The sequence below is a fragment of the Monodelphis domestica genome, chromosome 8 (genome assembly GCF_027887165.1).
Source record: "Monodelphis domestica isolate mMonDom1 chromosome 8, mMonDom1.pri, whole genome shotgun sequence".
NCBI lineage: Eukaryota > Metazoa > Chordata > Mammalia > Didelphimorphia > Didelphidae > Monodelphis > Monodelphis domestica.
In genome coordinates, this window is record NC_077234.1 from 106,114,567 (window position 1) to 106,132,852 (window position 18,286).

Here is an 18,286-nt window from a genome sequence, read left to right on the forward strand (position 1 = left end):
CACTTGGAAAAGAGGGAGTACCTCTGATATTAATTTTTAAGTGCTATAATTTTCTTAAAAGGTTCAAAAGTCACATTCAAGTATAATCTATTATCATAATTCAAATATAACATTAAGCAGAGAGTAACTCATTTTGGTACTTGTCCTAATGATACTAGTGACCTGATCACTGGCTAAGAAGAAAGGACTTGATTTTAACCACCCCCCCCCCCAAAAGGAAATTCATGTGTATCAGGCAAGCATAGCATGCTTTCAAAATTGTCTAGAATAGAAAAAGGCATATATTGAACCTAATAACATTTGGGATCACCCTACCAAAACATTTCAGTCATTCTAGTATTCAATGTGAGATGATAACACACATTTTAATAATTATAAAACCCAAGACTATTTAGAAATTAGGAAAAGTTCCTTTTTTAAAAAAATTAAAATCCTTCCTCAAAAGGTGAAATTGTAACAGAAAAAAATAAGGAAGGAAATAAGGAAGAGACTTCGTTTCAGTCATAACATTACTTTTCACTTTTCATAGCTTCAGCTAAGTGGAAAAAGATACTTGCTGACTTGAAAAATAAACTGGCACCAAACATCCTGTTTCAAGGAAGACATCTTATTTTAGAAGAACTCTAGCAGGTCATGTTTCTGAAGCATATTACTTACTACTGCTGCTTTTAAGACTACTAGGACCATACTATCAGGACTTCTTCACTGTGAATTTATGAAATGTCTCTCTGGGGCTTAACACAATTCGATTACTCAGAAAAGCAAGATAATTCTGTGTGGAAATACCACCTCCATCTCCCCTCTCACCCAACCTACCAAGGAAGTATTCCATCAAATTATTTTATAAAGAAAGAGTCCTATCACCTTCCCCTGAGTGGTAAGGATATACCTTCATTTAACATTCTCAATATTAGTGTCAGTAATCAAAATACTGAGAGAAGTATTAATTGTATTATCTAAATATAAGAGCCTACATAAAAATGAAGATTTATTTACTCTCTAGTCTAAGCAATTTAAACACATCAATAATCTATACTTGAAACTCCCCCAGATTAGCATAATATTTTAATGTACAAAAACACTTTCATTTATATAGTAGTTTTCCTCCAAGAAACTCTAAACTGTTTAGTCTCTGTGAACATGTATATGTCTTGATGTTGCATAAATCACCCAGGACTCTTTGGATTTTTAATAAATATTTATTAACAATGGTGCTAATATAATTTCATTAGAGGACTGAAGCATTCATTTGTAATTATTAGTAATAAGCTTGAATCTACTCTTTTTGTAACTGTGTAAATCCAGCTACATTAAGACTGTAAGGGATTAAACCAAGAGTAAGGTTCACATATAAACTGTCACTATATTGCAATTTGTCCCCAGTAGAAAGTGATTTATGCTTTTATAGGTAGGGGAAGAATGAGGAAATCAGACTATATGCCCATCTTTTCATCTTAAGTATTCCAAGAACCTTAAAAATTGAGGAATCTATTATACCAAGGCAATCAGGAGTAATCCTTCAGGAATCACTCCTAAAAGTCCTATAGGAGAAAAACACCTGTTAGGGAAAAGATGGCAGAGTTTTAGAAGTGATTTCCAAAGGAAGGAATAACTATGGGGAAGTCAGATCTCCCAGAAAATGAGGTCATTAATTCTCAATGACAACTAACAAAGTCAAATGTAATCAAGTAGATGAAGAGGGGAAATTCATTTTGGTATGCAAGAAACTTTCTTCAACCCTACAGATTAGATAGAAAGTAGAGCATATCTAGTATAAATTTAATTTGCTCTCCAGTTGACCCCACTTCCATGAGCATATGCCATAAATATACAATATTCCTGCTCAATACACTAGAGGGAGTCAGGGCATAATTATATAAGGGCTTTTATATATATACATACATACACACATATGTATCTGTCTCCATACCTCCTCCCATAACACTATGTCATTATGTTAGCTGTCCTCTGGGACTTAACCTCCCTGGGTTTAAAAGCTGTCTAACAACACATTTAACAACATACCTGCCTCTCCATACCTTGCCGGAAAGAGGTTGAGTACAAATACCAAGGAAGTATGTGACTATCTAAAGTACCTTGCTTGACTATCTTTGATCTACCATGTAGTCAGTCCCACTAAAGTAAAAAGGTTTGGAATACTTAGAAAGTAATTCATTACCAAGGTTGTGTTCAACCCATCCCTTTTTATAATCTGGAAATTATCTAGTGATTTTATTAACCATTACATAGCATCTTCCACATTTGTGGTACAAGAACAAGCCTGTACACATTAGCATCACTGTGCCTGGTGTCCTTCAATTATACTTTACAGGCAACTCATGCATCCAACTTATTTGCAAAACAAGCCTAACTTCCATAAAGCATTGCATTCCTGATGACTAGCTGTAAGATCCTACCCCAAGAGAAACTACCCATTTTGAAAATAATGACATCATGGGACTTGAAACCCTACTACACAGAGCACCAATTTTAATTTCTAAAACCTTAAGGGGGGCTCTGGGTTTCCTAGTATTTATGGATGGACATAATGCTGACTCTTAACTCCAGGCTAAAGGTTATCCCTTTGAAGGAAAGCCATCAGAGAAATTTAAAACAAAACAACATTTTTTTTTACCTGAAACTTGAAATAATTACCTCTGCAATCATATATGTATTATATATATGTACATAGTAATAGATCTGGGTTTTATTTTCTTTATATCCTGAATGATTCATGTTACAGATTTGTACATTAATCATTCACAATTTATAAATAGCAACTCAGCTTTTTATTTATGAATCTCGATCAATTCTCTCACAATCAAAACACTCACCTTTTTCTATTTCAATACTCCAATTTTCTTTTGCACTAAACCTTTCCCCAGGATGGCAGCATCTCAAACAAATTCAGCATCCCTGAATCCCCACATGTTGATGTTCGAAGAGTTTGGAAAGCGAGGCAGTCTCCATGATTCGGGAATGAAGCTTAGTCGTAGAGAAGTGAGATGAAATGAAGCAGAATTCTTTTTTTCCTTTCTTTTTCCTTTCTTTCATTCATTCTTTTTTTTTTTTAAACCGTGGTTCTACTTAGAAAACAGAAGACTTAAAGAAAATATCAAAACAACCCAAACCATTCTTAGTCCAAAGGTACTAGCAGAGAAACTTATTTTCACTGGGGTTTACATTGCTTTTTATCGTTTGAAAAAACGATTTGCAAGAAAAATATAGAAACTATTTGCAAAATGAGCACCAAAGGTTATATGCCCTTTTGATTACAGAAGTTGAAATTATGTTGTAAAGGTTTTAAAAAGGAAGATGGAGGGGAAAGTCCCACAGCTAGTACGTAGGGGGTGGGGAGACCGCTGGCCACTGGGGCACCTGGGAGGGAGATAGTTGTTTGTGGATCCTTGGGTTGAAATGGGGGTAACCGAGGGGCGTTGGCCCCTGAGTATTATAGACCTGATTTAATTTGTGGCAGTCTAAGCTTCTGGTATCAATAATGACTGTGTCTCTTTAAAAGAGAGAAGGTTTTACATCGCTGATACCGTCTATCTATCACTGCCGTTCTGCTTTTCCTCTAAAACACTTTAATAATAGAGTGACTCTCATTGCACGGATACGAGGGGACAGCCGATTTTCCCCGAGGTTGAAGAAAGTTGCATATCGATTGCTGTTACAAGCCGCAGACGTACAGGCGTGCAGTCACGCGCGCTCACACACACAGCTGCATTGCTTTCAGAGTAAGCCACACTGAGACAACTGAAGTGTGGGCAAGAAGGGGGTCTCTATGTGTGTGTTTCTGAGAACGCTTGTGCATGTGTGAGTGTGTCTACATGTGTGTATGTCTGATAGAAAAAAAAAAAAAGATACCTAATGGAAAATCCGACATCCACTGCAAGGCTCCGAATCTTACACAGATCCTGGGATTCCGCTTTCCTGTGTGCCTTTGACACAGAGAAAAATTAAATTGCTTTCAACCTCCCTCCCCCCCCCCTTGTTTTCTAGTGGAAGACCATGGAGAAAGCTTTTTATATATAGTTAAAAGGCCAGAGAGACTCTGCAGTGTAGAAATGAGGCGCTGCAGTTTACAAGCGACAAGCCCTTCTCACATTGTTAGTCTCCAATCTAACTGATCTAATCAATGACACCGAAGCATTGGGGATTCTAGCACCGCCTCCCCAAGCCTTTTAGCTCTTTTTCATTGGAGGCTGGATTAGGAGGCAGGTTCTTGTTCTTAATGCTGATTGGCTGGCTGGGAATCAGTATCAATGTTTAAGCAGCGGCGTGAGGTGAATAGAGTCAGTCAGCAAGAGGCACTGGGAGAGAGCGAGAGGGCTGGAAGCCCAGCAAATGCAGCAACAGCAGAAGGAAGACTGAAGAGACGCTACTCCAACTGTTGAATTGAATTCGTCTTATTATTAATCATTTTAATTTTCTTCACTCACGCGGTTTCGGAGATGGATTTATTTTCTCTGAAATCAGCACATCTTTTGCATGCTGTTGGCTGATCCTGATGAATGCCTGATTGAAAGAGGCCACCCACCCATATCAGACAGGGGGGAAATACCCTCACTACAACAGATTGCAGAATTAACTATGCACATTGGGTCTGGACTTTTATGAATAGAGGACAATTGGGGGGGAAATACCGAACTGAGAGCCGAGACTGTGCTGTGGAGAGTTACTGGAAACCTACTATATATGTATTTTTTATTTCCCTAAAAATCAGAAAGATCTCGGGGTGGCTCACGCCTAAAATAGAGGACATATTTAAAAAAAACAAAATACACCCAGCAAAGCAGACGCCTTCTCGGTGCTGTGGATAACAGCCTTGTTTTCCTGATCCTCAGCCTCCCGGAGAAAGAGGTATAGTAAAAGTGCAGCTGGATTCAACACCCCCTCCCTTTCTCCTTTTTCTTTTCCTTCAAAACATGAATCTGATTTTTCTATCTATAGAGTGAGTCAGAGAAGCGTTAGGAAGAAGCTGCAACTAATGTCTGTGAAGGGAGGAACATGAGGCGATAGTGAATGCGATTTGTTCCGCTGGATCTGACTCATCCAGCAGATTGGAACACCTGCATTTCTGGATGTGTCACTCACTTATTTTGGGGGTGTTTTAAGAACCCTAAATTAAAAAAAAAAACTCTTCTATTTAATAGCCCCTCGAAAGGTAAATCGTCCTGACTTGGCTTACTGCTGCTACACCAAGATGTCCAGAAAGACTGTTTGAGCTTGAGACTGCAGAATGCATTACACCAAACATTAATTTGTATTTGTTTAATCCACTCCCCTTCAAAGCAAAACAAAAAAGGACATACTTTGTTCGCTTTAAATATATATACCACTTTTATTCATCGCCAAGATTTTCTTTTCTAAATGAAGAGGATTGGGAGGCGTCAGTGCCATTGGAAGGAGATGCTGAATAGAAAGAAAAAAGAAGCACTTGACAGCACAGCCCTGTGAATGCAGAGACTGTTTCCCTTTTAGCCACAGAGTGTATGTATGTGTGTGAGTACTGGGTGAATTTTCTCTTTTCCGTTTTTTTTTCCATCCCCCAATTCTGAGCATTCGACCATGGGTTGCCTGTTGATTTCCTTTCTATTGGAGAGGAAAGCAAACTGGAATTAAACTGCATCGAGCAAAGTGCTGTTCCCTGAAGAGGATGTGGTGGTGGCGGCTGCTACTGGCCTGTCTCAGAGAAATCCAAGAGTGTATATGCGAATGAACATAGACTGAGATTTTTTTTTTCCCTTTCCTGTACACACATACGCATACACATTGCTGCTGCTGATCTGGTTGGGGGTTTCCTGGTTTCGGGGGAGCATTTTTCAAGACGAGAGGGCGGAGGCTCGTAAAGGGAGGAAACTACAAATCCGGACACTAGTTCTTTGCTCTGCATTCCTCCCCCCTCCCCCCCCCCGGGGGTTGCTTGGAAAGGAAAGGGAGAACTACGCCTGCCAGCGAGATGCAGTCCGCCGCCGCCGCTGCAAGCAATGCAAGATTAGATCTCTAAATGCAGCAAAACACTCCCTGAAAACCAACAAGCCCGCGGGGCCACCAGACATTTCTTTGTACACAAGGGAGGGCTTCAAATCTATTTCCGAGACTCGTCTGTTTCCTTTCCCTTATCCCTGTCAATCTCATCACGGGAGATGAGTAACAAGTAAGGATTTCACTTTACAATCCAGCTTAGAGACACACCTCCCCGCTCTCTTTATCTCCCTCCGCCTCTATTTTTAATAGTATTTCGGAGACTGCGTGTGAGAGTGGCTTTTCAGCGCACTGGTGGAGGGGGAAAAAGAAAAGAAAAGAAAAACCCTGCGTATTTTAAAACCCATTATCGCTGCCTCCTCCTTCCCTCTCAGCCCTCCCCGGACGATTTTTTCTTCTTATCATCCACCTCATCGCTGAAGTTTGTGGAGCCTGAACTAAAGCCGGGGTATTCCTGTAGATACGAAGCACTTGTTTTACCCCTGCGCTTGGAAGCTGCTTTTATTTTCACTCAGTGACCCTTAAGCTACGGTCCATTTGCTGCTCCTCGCTCTGGGCAGATGCTGTAGCTCAACAGGTTCAAGGAACTTGAAGAAGAAATAAGAAGAGCCTGAATCAAAAAGCAGCTAGAGGGAGAAGAGAGACAGACCCTGTCTCACGCACGCACACACACACACACACACACAGATACACACACAGAGCCCTGTTGTGTTGCACGCTCGCGGCACACAGACACGCACAGTCCTGCAGCTCCTGCCCCCACCCCGTTGGTCTGGGATGTACCTTTCCATCTGTTGCTGCTTCTTGCTCTGGGCTCCCGCCCTCACGCTCAAAAACCTCAACTACTCAGTGCCGGAGGAGCAAGGGGCCGGCACCGTGATCGGCAACATCGGGAAAGATGCGAGACTGCCGCAGCAGGGGCTTCTGCCCCCGGAGCGAGGCGGCGGCGGCGGAGTCAGCATCGGAGCCGGGCGCGGCAAATCCGGCAGCTACCGGGTCCTGGAGAACTCGGCGCCTCACTTACTGGACGTAGACGCTGACAGTGGGCTTCTCTACACCAAGCAGCGCATTGACCGAGAGTCCCTGTGCCGCCACAACGCCAAGTGCCAGCTTTCCCTAGAGGTCTTCGCCAACGACAAAGAGATCTGCATGATTAAGGTGGAAATCCAAGATATCAACGACAATGCGCCCTCCTTCCCCTCCGACCAGATCGAAATGGACATCTCAGAGAATGCAGCGCCGGGGACTCGCTTTCCACTCACCAGCGCCCACGACCCCGACGCCGGTGACAACGGGCTCCGCACTTACCTACTCACCCGCGACGACCACGGCCTTTTCGCCCTGGACGTCAAGTCCCGCGGAGATGGCACCAAGTTCCCGGAGCTGGTGATCCAGAAGGCACTGGACCGTGAGCAGCAGAATCACCACACCCTAGTGCTGACCGCCCTGGACGGCGGAGAACCTCCTCGTTCAGCCACCATGCAGATCAATGTGAAGGTGATTGATTCTAACGACAACAGTCCGGTCTTCGAGGCCCCCTCCTACCTGGTGGAGCTGCCAGAGAATTCCCCTCTAGGCACGGTGGTTATTGACCTCAATGCCACCGACGCTGATGAGGGCCAGAACGGCGAGGTGCTGTATTCCTTTAGCAGCTACGTGCCAGACCGGGTGCGGGAGCTCTTCTCCATTGACCCCAAAACTGGACTGATCCGAGTCAAGGGTAACCTAGACTATGAAGAGAACAACCTGGTGGAGATTGACGTGCAGGCCCGGGACCTGGGGCCCAACCCCATTCCAGCCCATTGCAAGGTCACGGTCAAGCTTATAGACCGCAACGACAATGCGCCCTCCATCGGCTTTGTCTCGGTGCGCCAGGGGGCGCTGAGCGAGGCCGCCCCACCGGGCACTGTCATCGCCCTGGTGCGGGTCACGGACAGGGACTCAGGCAAGAATGGGCAACTGCAGTGTCGCGTCCTGGGCGGAGGAGGGGCCGGAGGGGGACTTGGAGCTAGCGGGGCAGGAGGTTCAGTGCCCTTCAAACTGGAAGAGAACTATGACAACTTCTACACTGTGGTGACTGATCGGCCTCTGGACAGGGAAACCCAGGATGAGTACAATGTTACCATCGTGGCCCGGGACGGAGGTTCTCCACCTCTCAACTCCACCAAATCATTTTCTGTGAAAATCCTGGACGAGAATGACAACCCTCCCCGCTTCACCAAGGGACTTTACGTGTTGCAGGTACATGAGAATAACATTCCCGGGGAATACCTGGGCTCAGTGCTGGCTCACGATCCTGACCTGGGCCAAAACGGTACCGTGTCCTACTCCATAATACCCTCACATATCGGAGACGTGTCCATCTATACCTACGTGTCTGTGAACCCCACGAACGGGGCCATCTATGCTTTGCGCTCCTTCAACTATGAGCAGACCAAAGCCTTTGAGTTCAAAGTCCTGGCTAAGGACTCAGGCGCCCCTGCTCACTTAGAGAGCAATGCCACGGTGCGGGTGACTGTCTTGGACGTGAACGACAACGCACCTGTGATTGTGCTGCCCACCCTGCAAAATGACACAGCCGAGCTGCAGGTGCCTAGGAATGCTGGGCTGGGCTACCTAGTGAGCACTGTGCGGGCCCTGGACAGCGACTTCGGGGAGAGCGGGAGGCTCACCTATGAGATTGTGGACGGCAATGAGGACAACCTGTTCGAGATCGACTCGTCCAGTGGTGAGATCCGCACCCTGCACCCCTTCTGGGAGGACGTGACCCCAGTGGTAGAGCTAGTGGTGAAAGTGACGGATCACGGGAAGCCTACCCTCTCAGCTGTGGCTAAGCTCATCATCCGCTCGGTGAGCGGCTCTCTTCCCGAGGGGGTGCCTCGGGTGAACGGCGAGCAGCACCACTGGGACATGTCCCTGCCACTGATAGTCACCCTGAGCACCATCTCCATTATCCTCCTAGCGGCCATGATCACCATCGCGGTCAAGTGCAAGCGGGAGAACAAGGAGATCCGTACTTACAACTGCCGCATCGCAGAGTACAGCCACCCGCAGCTGGGCGGGGGCAAGGGCAAAAAGAAGAAAATCAACAAGAACGATATAATGTTGGTGCAGAGCGAGGTGGAGGAGAGAAATGCCATGAATGTCATGAACGTGGTGAGCAGCCCCTCCCTCGCCACCTCTCCCATGTACTTTGACTATCAGACCCGCCTGCCCCTCAGCTCGCCCAGGTCCGAAGTGATGTACCTGAAACCTGCCTCCAACAACCTGACTGTTCCTCAGGGACATGGGGGCTGCCACACCAGCTTCACTGGACAAGGGACTAATGCAACCGAGACTCCCTCCACTCGGATGTCCATAATTCAGGTAGGAGACTTTTAGCATAACCTGGGACTTGACTTTAAAGCTTTGTTTTTGGAGTTGTCCTGACATCTATCGAACAGGACTGAGACACTGCCAGCAGCAGTGAAACCTTCTGGTTTACATTCTGAACACTGTGTGTGTCCGTACTATAAGATAAACACAGAAGTATCAACCACGTATGTAAATAACAGCACAAAATTACAAGATGTAAATGTCTTGTTTCTGTCACTTATTTTAACGTGTTTTTTTTTTAAATAGACTTCATTTAAAAAAAACATTGAGCAGTGTTCAGTGTTTGTGGTATGGTTTGTTTTATTTTTATTAATATATATTTCACATCATAACAAACAGCAAAGAACCCTCCCACCTTTGGGAACTTTTGTTAGACTTTATCAAAAGTGTTAGTGGTTCTTTTTTAACACTGCAAAAAAGACAAAAATAAAAAGGTTGTTACATTGGAACAACAAAAAATGTGGTCAGATTTCCAGTAGCCTGAATCAGTGTGAATTATTTTTTATACTAATATATTGTAAGTGTAGTTTTATCAAAGCACACTTTAAAGATACATGAATTTAATTTCATATTCAGCTTGAACTACATCTTCATTCACTAGTGTAGTTTAAGCTTTCAAATTAGAGATATGAAACTCCTTTTTAAAAGTTTGAATGAAGAAAGGCTCTGGATGATGAATATTCTTATATATATATAAAATGTTGCATATATGGAGTCTAGTTGTTTACCTAATATTCTCTTCTGAGTCTTTGGAGAGGTGAACCAAGAGTATCTGAAGTGACACAGACTCATTTTGTGTTCCCTGAAAATGGGAGGAAAAGTTGCACTATAGTCACTTGATGTACCAAAAAAAAAAAAAAAGATACTTAGAATGAATTTAAATTCATGAACAGTATATTTGATATGAACAAAGAATTTCAAATTCCCAACCTTTAGTAGATATGTGTATATAAAAACTTATACACACACATATTCTACAATTTAAATTAAAAGCCATTTGGCCTATGGTAAAGGGGAAAATCCTGATATCTGATCTAGTCTAGGTATGTATTTTAGGAAAACTCCCTCTGTACTGGTCAATTGGAGCGATTTCTAAGCCATTGTGGAGTTGTGTCACAGCAGTAACTTCATTTAATTCTTGTCATGCATTTGCATTGCTACCAAGTACTTTAGTGGAGAAATACTTGAAATCTAAAATTGAACTCTATAGAAAGTGACACTTCAAGAAGAGGAACAATGTGGGGATAAAAAATAAGATAATTTGATTTATACTTATATGCTTTAAAAGTCAAATAATTTTGATGGCACTTGTTTTGGGTAGTTTTTATTTGTTGTTAAACTTGAGTGCTCAAAATGCAAAGTCCACTCTTTTTTGTTTTGATTTTGCAAAGAACTGTAATAGCTACTAAAAAGAAGCAAATTATATTTTCCCACAATCATGTAATGTCTCCATAAAGTAACTAATACATGTACTGACTAATGCTACTGAATACGAAGCTATCATTTGTAGTGTTAAATCCCAATGGTTGGAGATTATTTTTTACAGTGTTTACTGTATACTTAATCATGATTTTTTTTTGAGATCTATATAAAACTGAAAGAGGAAATTCCTCCCTTAAAAAAGGTGTTTTGTGGTTTCTATGAAAATCTTTCTGACTATTAAATCTACTTTTCATGGTCATCTACATCTCCAAGAGAAAGAGAGTTTTATGCTAAAAAAAAAAAATCAAAGAGATTAGTTGTAGATAGTTCTGGTAGTCACCAGATCAAAGCACAAATACATTGCCTTCATTTTTAAAAACTTCCTTGTCCAAAAAGATATATCATGGTGGATAAATGCCCAGTCTCTTCATCATCTATTTTCATTAGTCAAATTCTCATTGGAGTCACAGTGGAAATGGAATTTAAGTAGCAGAATACCCAAGCAGTCTGAGGCATTAGTCAGATTGGGCAGGATACACCTGGGACTGAATTGGGCAGACCATTTTGAGGGGACAGGCTCCAAGTATTTCTACAAGCACTTGGGGAAAGCTTTGATTTGCCTTTACCTAGAACCATTGTCAGCAATTTGATTTCCTTTTTTTGATCATTTCCAACACAGAATATTTCAAATTTAGTTTGCAAGGAAACAAACATTTCAGCTCAGTCCTCCTTTCCCCTATTATAATATATTTCAGCAACATATCTAATAGACATAATACATGGAATTATTTTAATTTTAGAAGTTAAAATACATTTCTGTGCAGACGTGGCATTCACTGGTATGGGACCTCCACCAAAGCAGATCCACAATTTATAGTCTTTGCCACTTATCTGGAGGGAGGAAAGGGCATTGGGAGGTTATCGTGACATGCCAGAATCAGACAGGCAATCAGGTCCAATGTGAGACTTGAACCCAATCTTTCAGCATTTAAAGGCCTATCTGTTCTCTACCCATGGTCATGGAGCCTCTCCTATTATTTTTTGTCATTATTATCCTCAGATTCATCATTAGTTTGCAAAATGAATGCCTTCAAAAACACTCTGGAGGACTTGCCTCCTTTTATGGCCAACATGACTAGAACTGGACACTTGGCTGGTGTTATACACCTATATTTAATTACCTTTTAGGTGTATGTGGTTTAATGCCAAAGAGAATGCATATGATACATTGAATTAAGGACAATGAATGATTCTTTTAATTTAGTTACTGTTTCATAAGTGCTTTAAAAAGGAGCATAATAATTGAAGCAGGTCAACAAGTTGGTTGTATGCTCTTAAAGTGGCCTGGCAGAAATATGCAACTTTAAATAAAAACTTGGCATGAACTTCTGGGGAGACATTATATCTATGTAATATGTGTTTGATTTATTTATGAAAGCAAAGGAAGTTCAATACTTGCACTGTGGTACAGAGAAGAAAATAGTAACAACTAACTAACAGAATTACTAACACTCATGTTTTATGTCCAAAATAATCATATATAAAACCAATTATGTGAGCTCTACAGATTCCAAAAATTGTGTTTATATTTTGTAAGCACATCTGTGGCAAAATCATACTTTAATTGAATCCAGCTACAATGTAAAGAATTCTATTCATGCCACACCCAAAATAACAGGCTTTTACATTTGCTGTTAAAATTAGGATAAATTCAAATATGCTATTTTGTCATCTAGAGTAGTAGAAAACCAGACGCTGCCACAACATTATCAGGTCTGTTTTTCCCTCAAATTCTTCACAGAAAGACATGATGATATAAAGGTAGATAAATTGAAAAAAAATGTCTTTCACCTTATCAGATTATATTCCAAAGTTTAACCTACTTTAAAAAGAAGTAAGAATATTTTAACATATATTTAAATATTTCATTAATTTAAGATATATGATTAGGAAAACTTCCATGACCATTTCCTTTGAGAAAGTTTGATGGGACCAAAGGAATTTGGGCCTGAGAGAACAATTTTACTAGAAAAGATCAAATGGAGCCTTAAGTATCTTCTTTTCTACATTTTGAGGACTATGCATACCTTAGGGAATCTTTATGTGGCATGCTAAAATGAAACAGCAATCATTATTGATACTTGAAAGCAGCTACTGTTCATGCTCTGTGAACAAAGGTAATAAGGCTCACAATAACTTCATCAGGAGCTGACTTGGAGAGGAGAAGAAAGGCAGTCCTGGAATTCTGGAGATTCCCAAATGTTCTTGCTGCTCTAATGTCTTCAGACTTTCTATAATGTAACTACAAGTAGCTTTTATGTGCACCCATATAAGGAAATGTGCTGAGCCTACATTTTTAGTAAAGTTCAAATAATTAAAAGGGAAAAATAAAAAACCCTACATCCTCTCCCAGTGTTTTTAAAACTCCAATTTCAAATAGTTTCCATAGACTTTGACTTTATAGATTTTGCAGAAAGGGAGTAACATCTTCTTGATCTATGTTCCTGGCCTTTTTAGTTAGAGAAAGTGAAGTACGTATTTTCAGGGGCAAAAAGCTGATTGATGTAAGTCCTTAAAGCTTGCACAAGAATCTAAAGGGAATAAAATGAGTGAGATTTAGATAAATGAACTATGTGGCAAGAAGGTTAGGTGTATAGCCATAGCACTTTGCAGTGAAAGGAGGTAAGAAGAAACTTCAGTGTGCTTTAATGATCCCATTGGATAATGCCTAATGCTATCTGTGAGGCAAATGAATGTTTGTGAACTGCTAGAAGCTAACCTGAGGATGTGGTACATAGAGCCAATTCTGCTGGACATTTGTTTGCATTCACCTCCTTCAAATCCCCAAGAGCCACAAAGATTCACACTGGAGATTCATTGCATTCACACTATGTCAATCATACAGAATTTATCTAAAATATTTTTCATTCTTTTTTTTCCCCAATATGATAAACTCACCTTTCTGCCCTTTGGCTATAAAATGACAAGTTAACTGGCAGATTTACTGACTGGATATATTGGTGAATATTCCGATTGCATAGACATTAACAACTTTACTTTCCTTCCCCTCACAACATTCACGGAATTATACAAAGGACCTTATAGATAATTTAGGCCAATAGTTTCATTTCACAGAAAAGCAAATTTGAGACCCAGGGAGGTGTGACAAGCCAAAGGTTACATTACAGAACCTGGTTTTTCCAATTCCAGTTCAATGTTACTCAGACCAAAATCCTGATGTCTCTGGTCCATTCTTATTTCTAGTGCCTGGGGCTTGATGTGGCTGAAAGTTTCCTTTGATAAATCTCAACAAAAATAAACCACCTTGGTGGTGGGCATAATTAAGTGTTTGATACAAGTTAATAAAGATGGGGTCAAATGGCACAGAGAGAAAAAGTTATATAAAAAAAATCAGGCAAAATGAGGTATTAGTCACAAAAGTGCTTGAACAACTTTAGAGTGAATCTGAATTATTATTATTACTATTATTAATCATATGAGAATCAGTTCTCTACTTCGGTGTTTTTCAAATGTTTAGAGATTCCACTAAATGTGACTTCCAGCACAGTATGAAATTATAGAAATAAATGAATGGCTAACAGCCATTAAAATGCTATGTGGAAAATTTGATTTTCAAATATTTAATTTGAAAAGATGACTTGATAGGATTAAAAACTTCTCTTTGGATTAGCAACAGCCTTTAATAAAATTAGCAAAATGATATCTTGGTAATTTTTTATATATAAACCACATATATCCCCCAGCTGAAAATTCAACAACCTTTTTCTAAGGAAATTTAAATGTTTTCAATCTTACCTGAAGAGTTTTGAAATATCAGTTAATCCTATCATAAATTTAAATTTGTGAGAATTAAACTCATAGAATAAGTTGAATAATGCACTACTTAGTTAATAAATATGACCTCATTTGGGAGAGGTAAGAGATATATTTACTTTAAAATTATTTTCTTAACAATGTTGTGAGTACATAGTATTATCTTAAAGGCAAACATTAGTACTATCTTAAAGTTTATAAATATTATCCTAAAGCTTTGCCTATGTTGCCCTTAAGGCAATCTCAACTATCAAGTTGACCAAGGGATTATATCAATTCATTAATTCTGAAATTAACTTGAATACCCTCCCAATTAAAATATTTAGAACCAAATTTTTCCATGTTTCATTTTTACAGATTAACTATTAATCTTTCTTTTTGCTATTGGCAATGCATAAATTATGTAATATGCCATCACAATTTTTCACAAATAAATATGTACATAAAAAGAACAGATTTCAGAATACATTTATAGTCAGTATCTAAATTAATGATGGCTCTTATGTTTGTTGAAAAAGGAAAGTCATCACTAGATATAACGTAAAGCATTCTGGTGTTTGTATTTCACTTTTCAAGGAAATAAAGCAGTGATTTGATATGTAATCCATGTGTACATATAATGTAAACATATTAATTCCAGTAAGAATATCCTCTTACATATTCTTCATTGCATTAGTAATTTCACTATATCATTGTAGCTACTAGAATATTTTCCCACCTCACAGGTCACACAGCTCAGGAAATACCTTGGGAACTTAATATTAAGCTGACATAGGAGACCTTTAAAAAATCCTGAAGTTAAATAAGTTAGAAGAAGGGAGGCATAGATAAAGATCAAGAAGACTCTATATGCAATGGTATTGCAGAATATGCTTTAAGCACGTTAAGGATAAATGTATCAAGAAGAACCTTAGACATACATATGTAATATATACCTGTATGGGTGTATGTATCCCTAAGTATATGCCATATATATATATATATATGTATGTATGTAGGCATACCTATACATATATGTTAGCATTTGGAACATAAAGTTCTTATTAGAATAATAGGTAAAGAAAGAATAAACTACTAGACCTGGGCTCCTGACAATTACACATGGAAATTGATCTCCTTAAAAATGTTGGCAACTTGTGCAATGTACTGAAGAGCAGGCAAATTCTTACAAATCCACCGGCTCATTATGATATTAGTCAATTGCTTTAGAATGCATTCCCTGCAGGATTGCTGTTGTTTAACAAACCCCTTTGGGCACTACCTCCAAGTTATATTTTAGTAAGATAACATGAGATTATACACATACTTACATGTGTATAAATACGCACACATGTGTGCATGCATGACACAGGTGCTTTGACAATGCTTTTACATTTTAGAGTAACACATAAAGATCTGTGGACTTGTCACTGTTGGCTGTTACTCTTCCCCTGGTTAAAGTTAATCAGTTGTTCCCTGATCTACTGATAATCCACTCCAGGCTTGGTGATACAGACAAGTATATCTTTTCAGTGAACATAATATTTTGCAGCTAGTCACAACTCACACTGGTGATTTTGACATTGACATATCGTGGTCTTCCAGTTACTAAAAATAAATTACTTTTAATAGAGAAGACTATAATGGTATCTACATTCTCTGCTGTGACTAAGCAAAAGTGTGCTGGAGTTGCCTCTGCTTCCTGCTGCAAAATTGCAATCCCAGTATTTCAAGGTAAAATGAAAAAAAAAAAAGATAAAAATTAAATGCACCATTTTGTTGTGTGGGTGGTATCACTCCCTGATGTACTGTAAGTTCTTTCAGTGATAGACATATGAAATGAGTTTCAGACTGTGTTTGAGAAAATCTATTGATATATGTGTAACATACTTTTATTTGTCTGTTCCAGTCCTAGTGACACTATGATTACTGGTATTTGCAGTCCTTGCCCTGGAATTCTTCCAGGCAGTTTTATTGTATTGAAATGGCTCTTACAGTTCATTGAGCATCCAGCATAACATTGCTGAATATGATTGGCGCGTTTGCATATATTTATTCGAAAAAAATCAGGCAGTTAAACTGCATAATTATGGGAAAACGAATCATAACAATAAAAGACCATTTAAGTTAACAAGCTTTGTGATCAAAGGATAAATACAGGTTGGATAAATGAGACTCTAGATGTAACTAATCTACATAAATAGGCTTTGGTCTGATTAGAGGAAAGGAATATATTAAAATAATTTAGTGGTATTAAAAACATTTTGCTTCAGTCATTTTTATAACATCAAGACTTATACCATCTTATTTTTTTTCTCCTTCTTCTTAAATTTCTATTCAATTCAATAGCCAGGAACACTATTGATGGTGGAAGGACGATGTGAAGCAGCTCAGGTAAACAAAAGTAACATTTCATAAGTTTCCATTTAGTTTTTGAACACATTGTGTGTCCAAAATGCATAACATTTTAAAAACTTGAAATGGCTTTTTGATTGATTTTTAATTAAAGAAAAACATTAAAGGGACAATTTCTTGTTTACTGTCTTTATCAGCTAAAAGCAGCCTTTGTACTGTTTGAAAGCTGAAGCATTAAAAATCAATTTCAAGTCTTCAAAGCTATAAACTCTTACTTGCTTTGTAGATATATATACTGTTTTTTAAAAATCCATTGCATGCATGCTTGTCAAGGAAATTAAAATAAACAGTAAATAATGGCTTTGTCATAATTGTGAAAGATTTAAATGTATTCTTAATGATAGCTAATGACATCTTCAAAAGTAACTTAAGAATCATGCTGTGAAAGCTTCAAACTATTTCTTATAACAGTATTACCATTTTAAAGATTTTCTTATTTTTTCTTGGCAGTAATTAAAAAGAAACATGGTAATTCAAATATAAGACATCTTAATCAATATTGTTGCTTATAATATTTCTACCTGCATCATTACAGATTACTAAGCATCCATTTAGGCATAAAATTGTGGCCTGCTGTTCAATAAAACATGGTGAAGTACACAAAATTCAATTACGAAGCATCCTACGTACAATATTTTAATTCTGTAAAATAGTCAAGCTACATGTAGATGTGTATATTTAATGTAGATATGAACTTCCAAAAGGTACAAAGAATCTTGCTTATTAAGTGATCCCAACCTCATTCTGTAAGATTCCATAGTAGAAGCTTGGAAATGGAACCCACTTAGCATATAAAGAAAGAGTAGGCTCAGAGCCTACTCAAATTCAGAGCATACAGTTTGCTTCACCTAAACAGCAACTCTCCATTTTCTACAAATGGCCAAACAAATATATTCCCCTAAATCGGTTAATTTCATTTAGCTTCATAGTGCATCTGATAGTAGTCTATTAAGCTAATTCTGATGATTGAATATTTGATAGATTTGCTGTTTTGCATAACACTTGTGTAATTTGATATGCAGATTTGAGGATCATAAAAACAATCTAGCTTTAATGATCATGAGCAGGATTATCTAGACACAGCTGTACGATATCTAGTCAGTGTGCTTTTTACTATGATCTCATCATTTCAGTGGATCAAAAATAAGAGTAAGCATGACTTTGAGTACTTGGAAAAATAGGATGTGTACAAGTCTAAAATACTGTGATAAAAAAAAAGTGAATTGCTTCATATTTAAGCTGTCCTTCCAACCAAACAAATGAAAAAGCA

At 39.0% G+C, this 18,286-nt stretch overlaps 1 protein-coding gene across 2 annotated transcripts in view; it reads left to right on the forward strand.

The window, feature by feature from the left end:
• The first annotated feature begins 4,298 nt into the window (after nt 1-4,298).
• Nucleotides 4,299-18,286, forward strand: part of PCDH17 (protocadherin 17) — a 113,436-nt gene continuing 99,448 nt past the window's right edge. The window contains exons 1-2 of one of the 2 annotated variants that reach the window (XM_007501498.3): nt 4,299-9,357; nt 16,951-16,995. In XM_007501498.3, coding sequence (XP_007501560.1) covers nt 6,769-9,357; nt 16,951-16,995 — 2,634 coding nt within the window. In that variant the 5' untranslated portion in view covers nt 4,299-6,768. The remainder of the gene's footprint in view (nt 9,358-16,950; nt 16,996-18,286) is intronic. The other variant, XM_007501499.3, reaches the window with a different exon arrangement.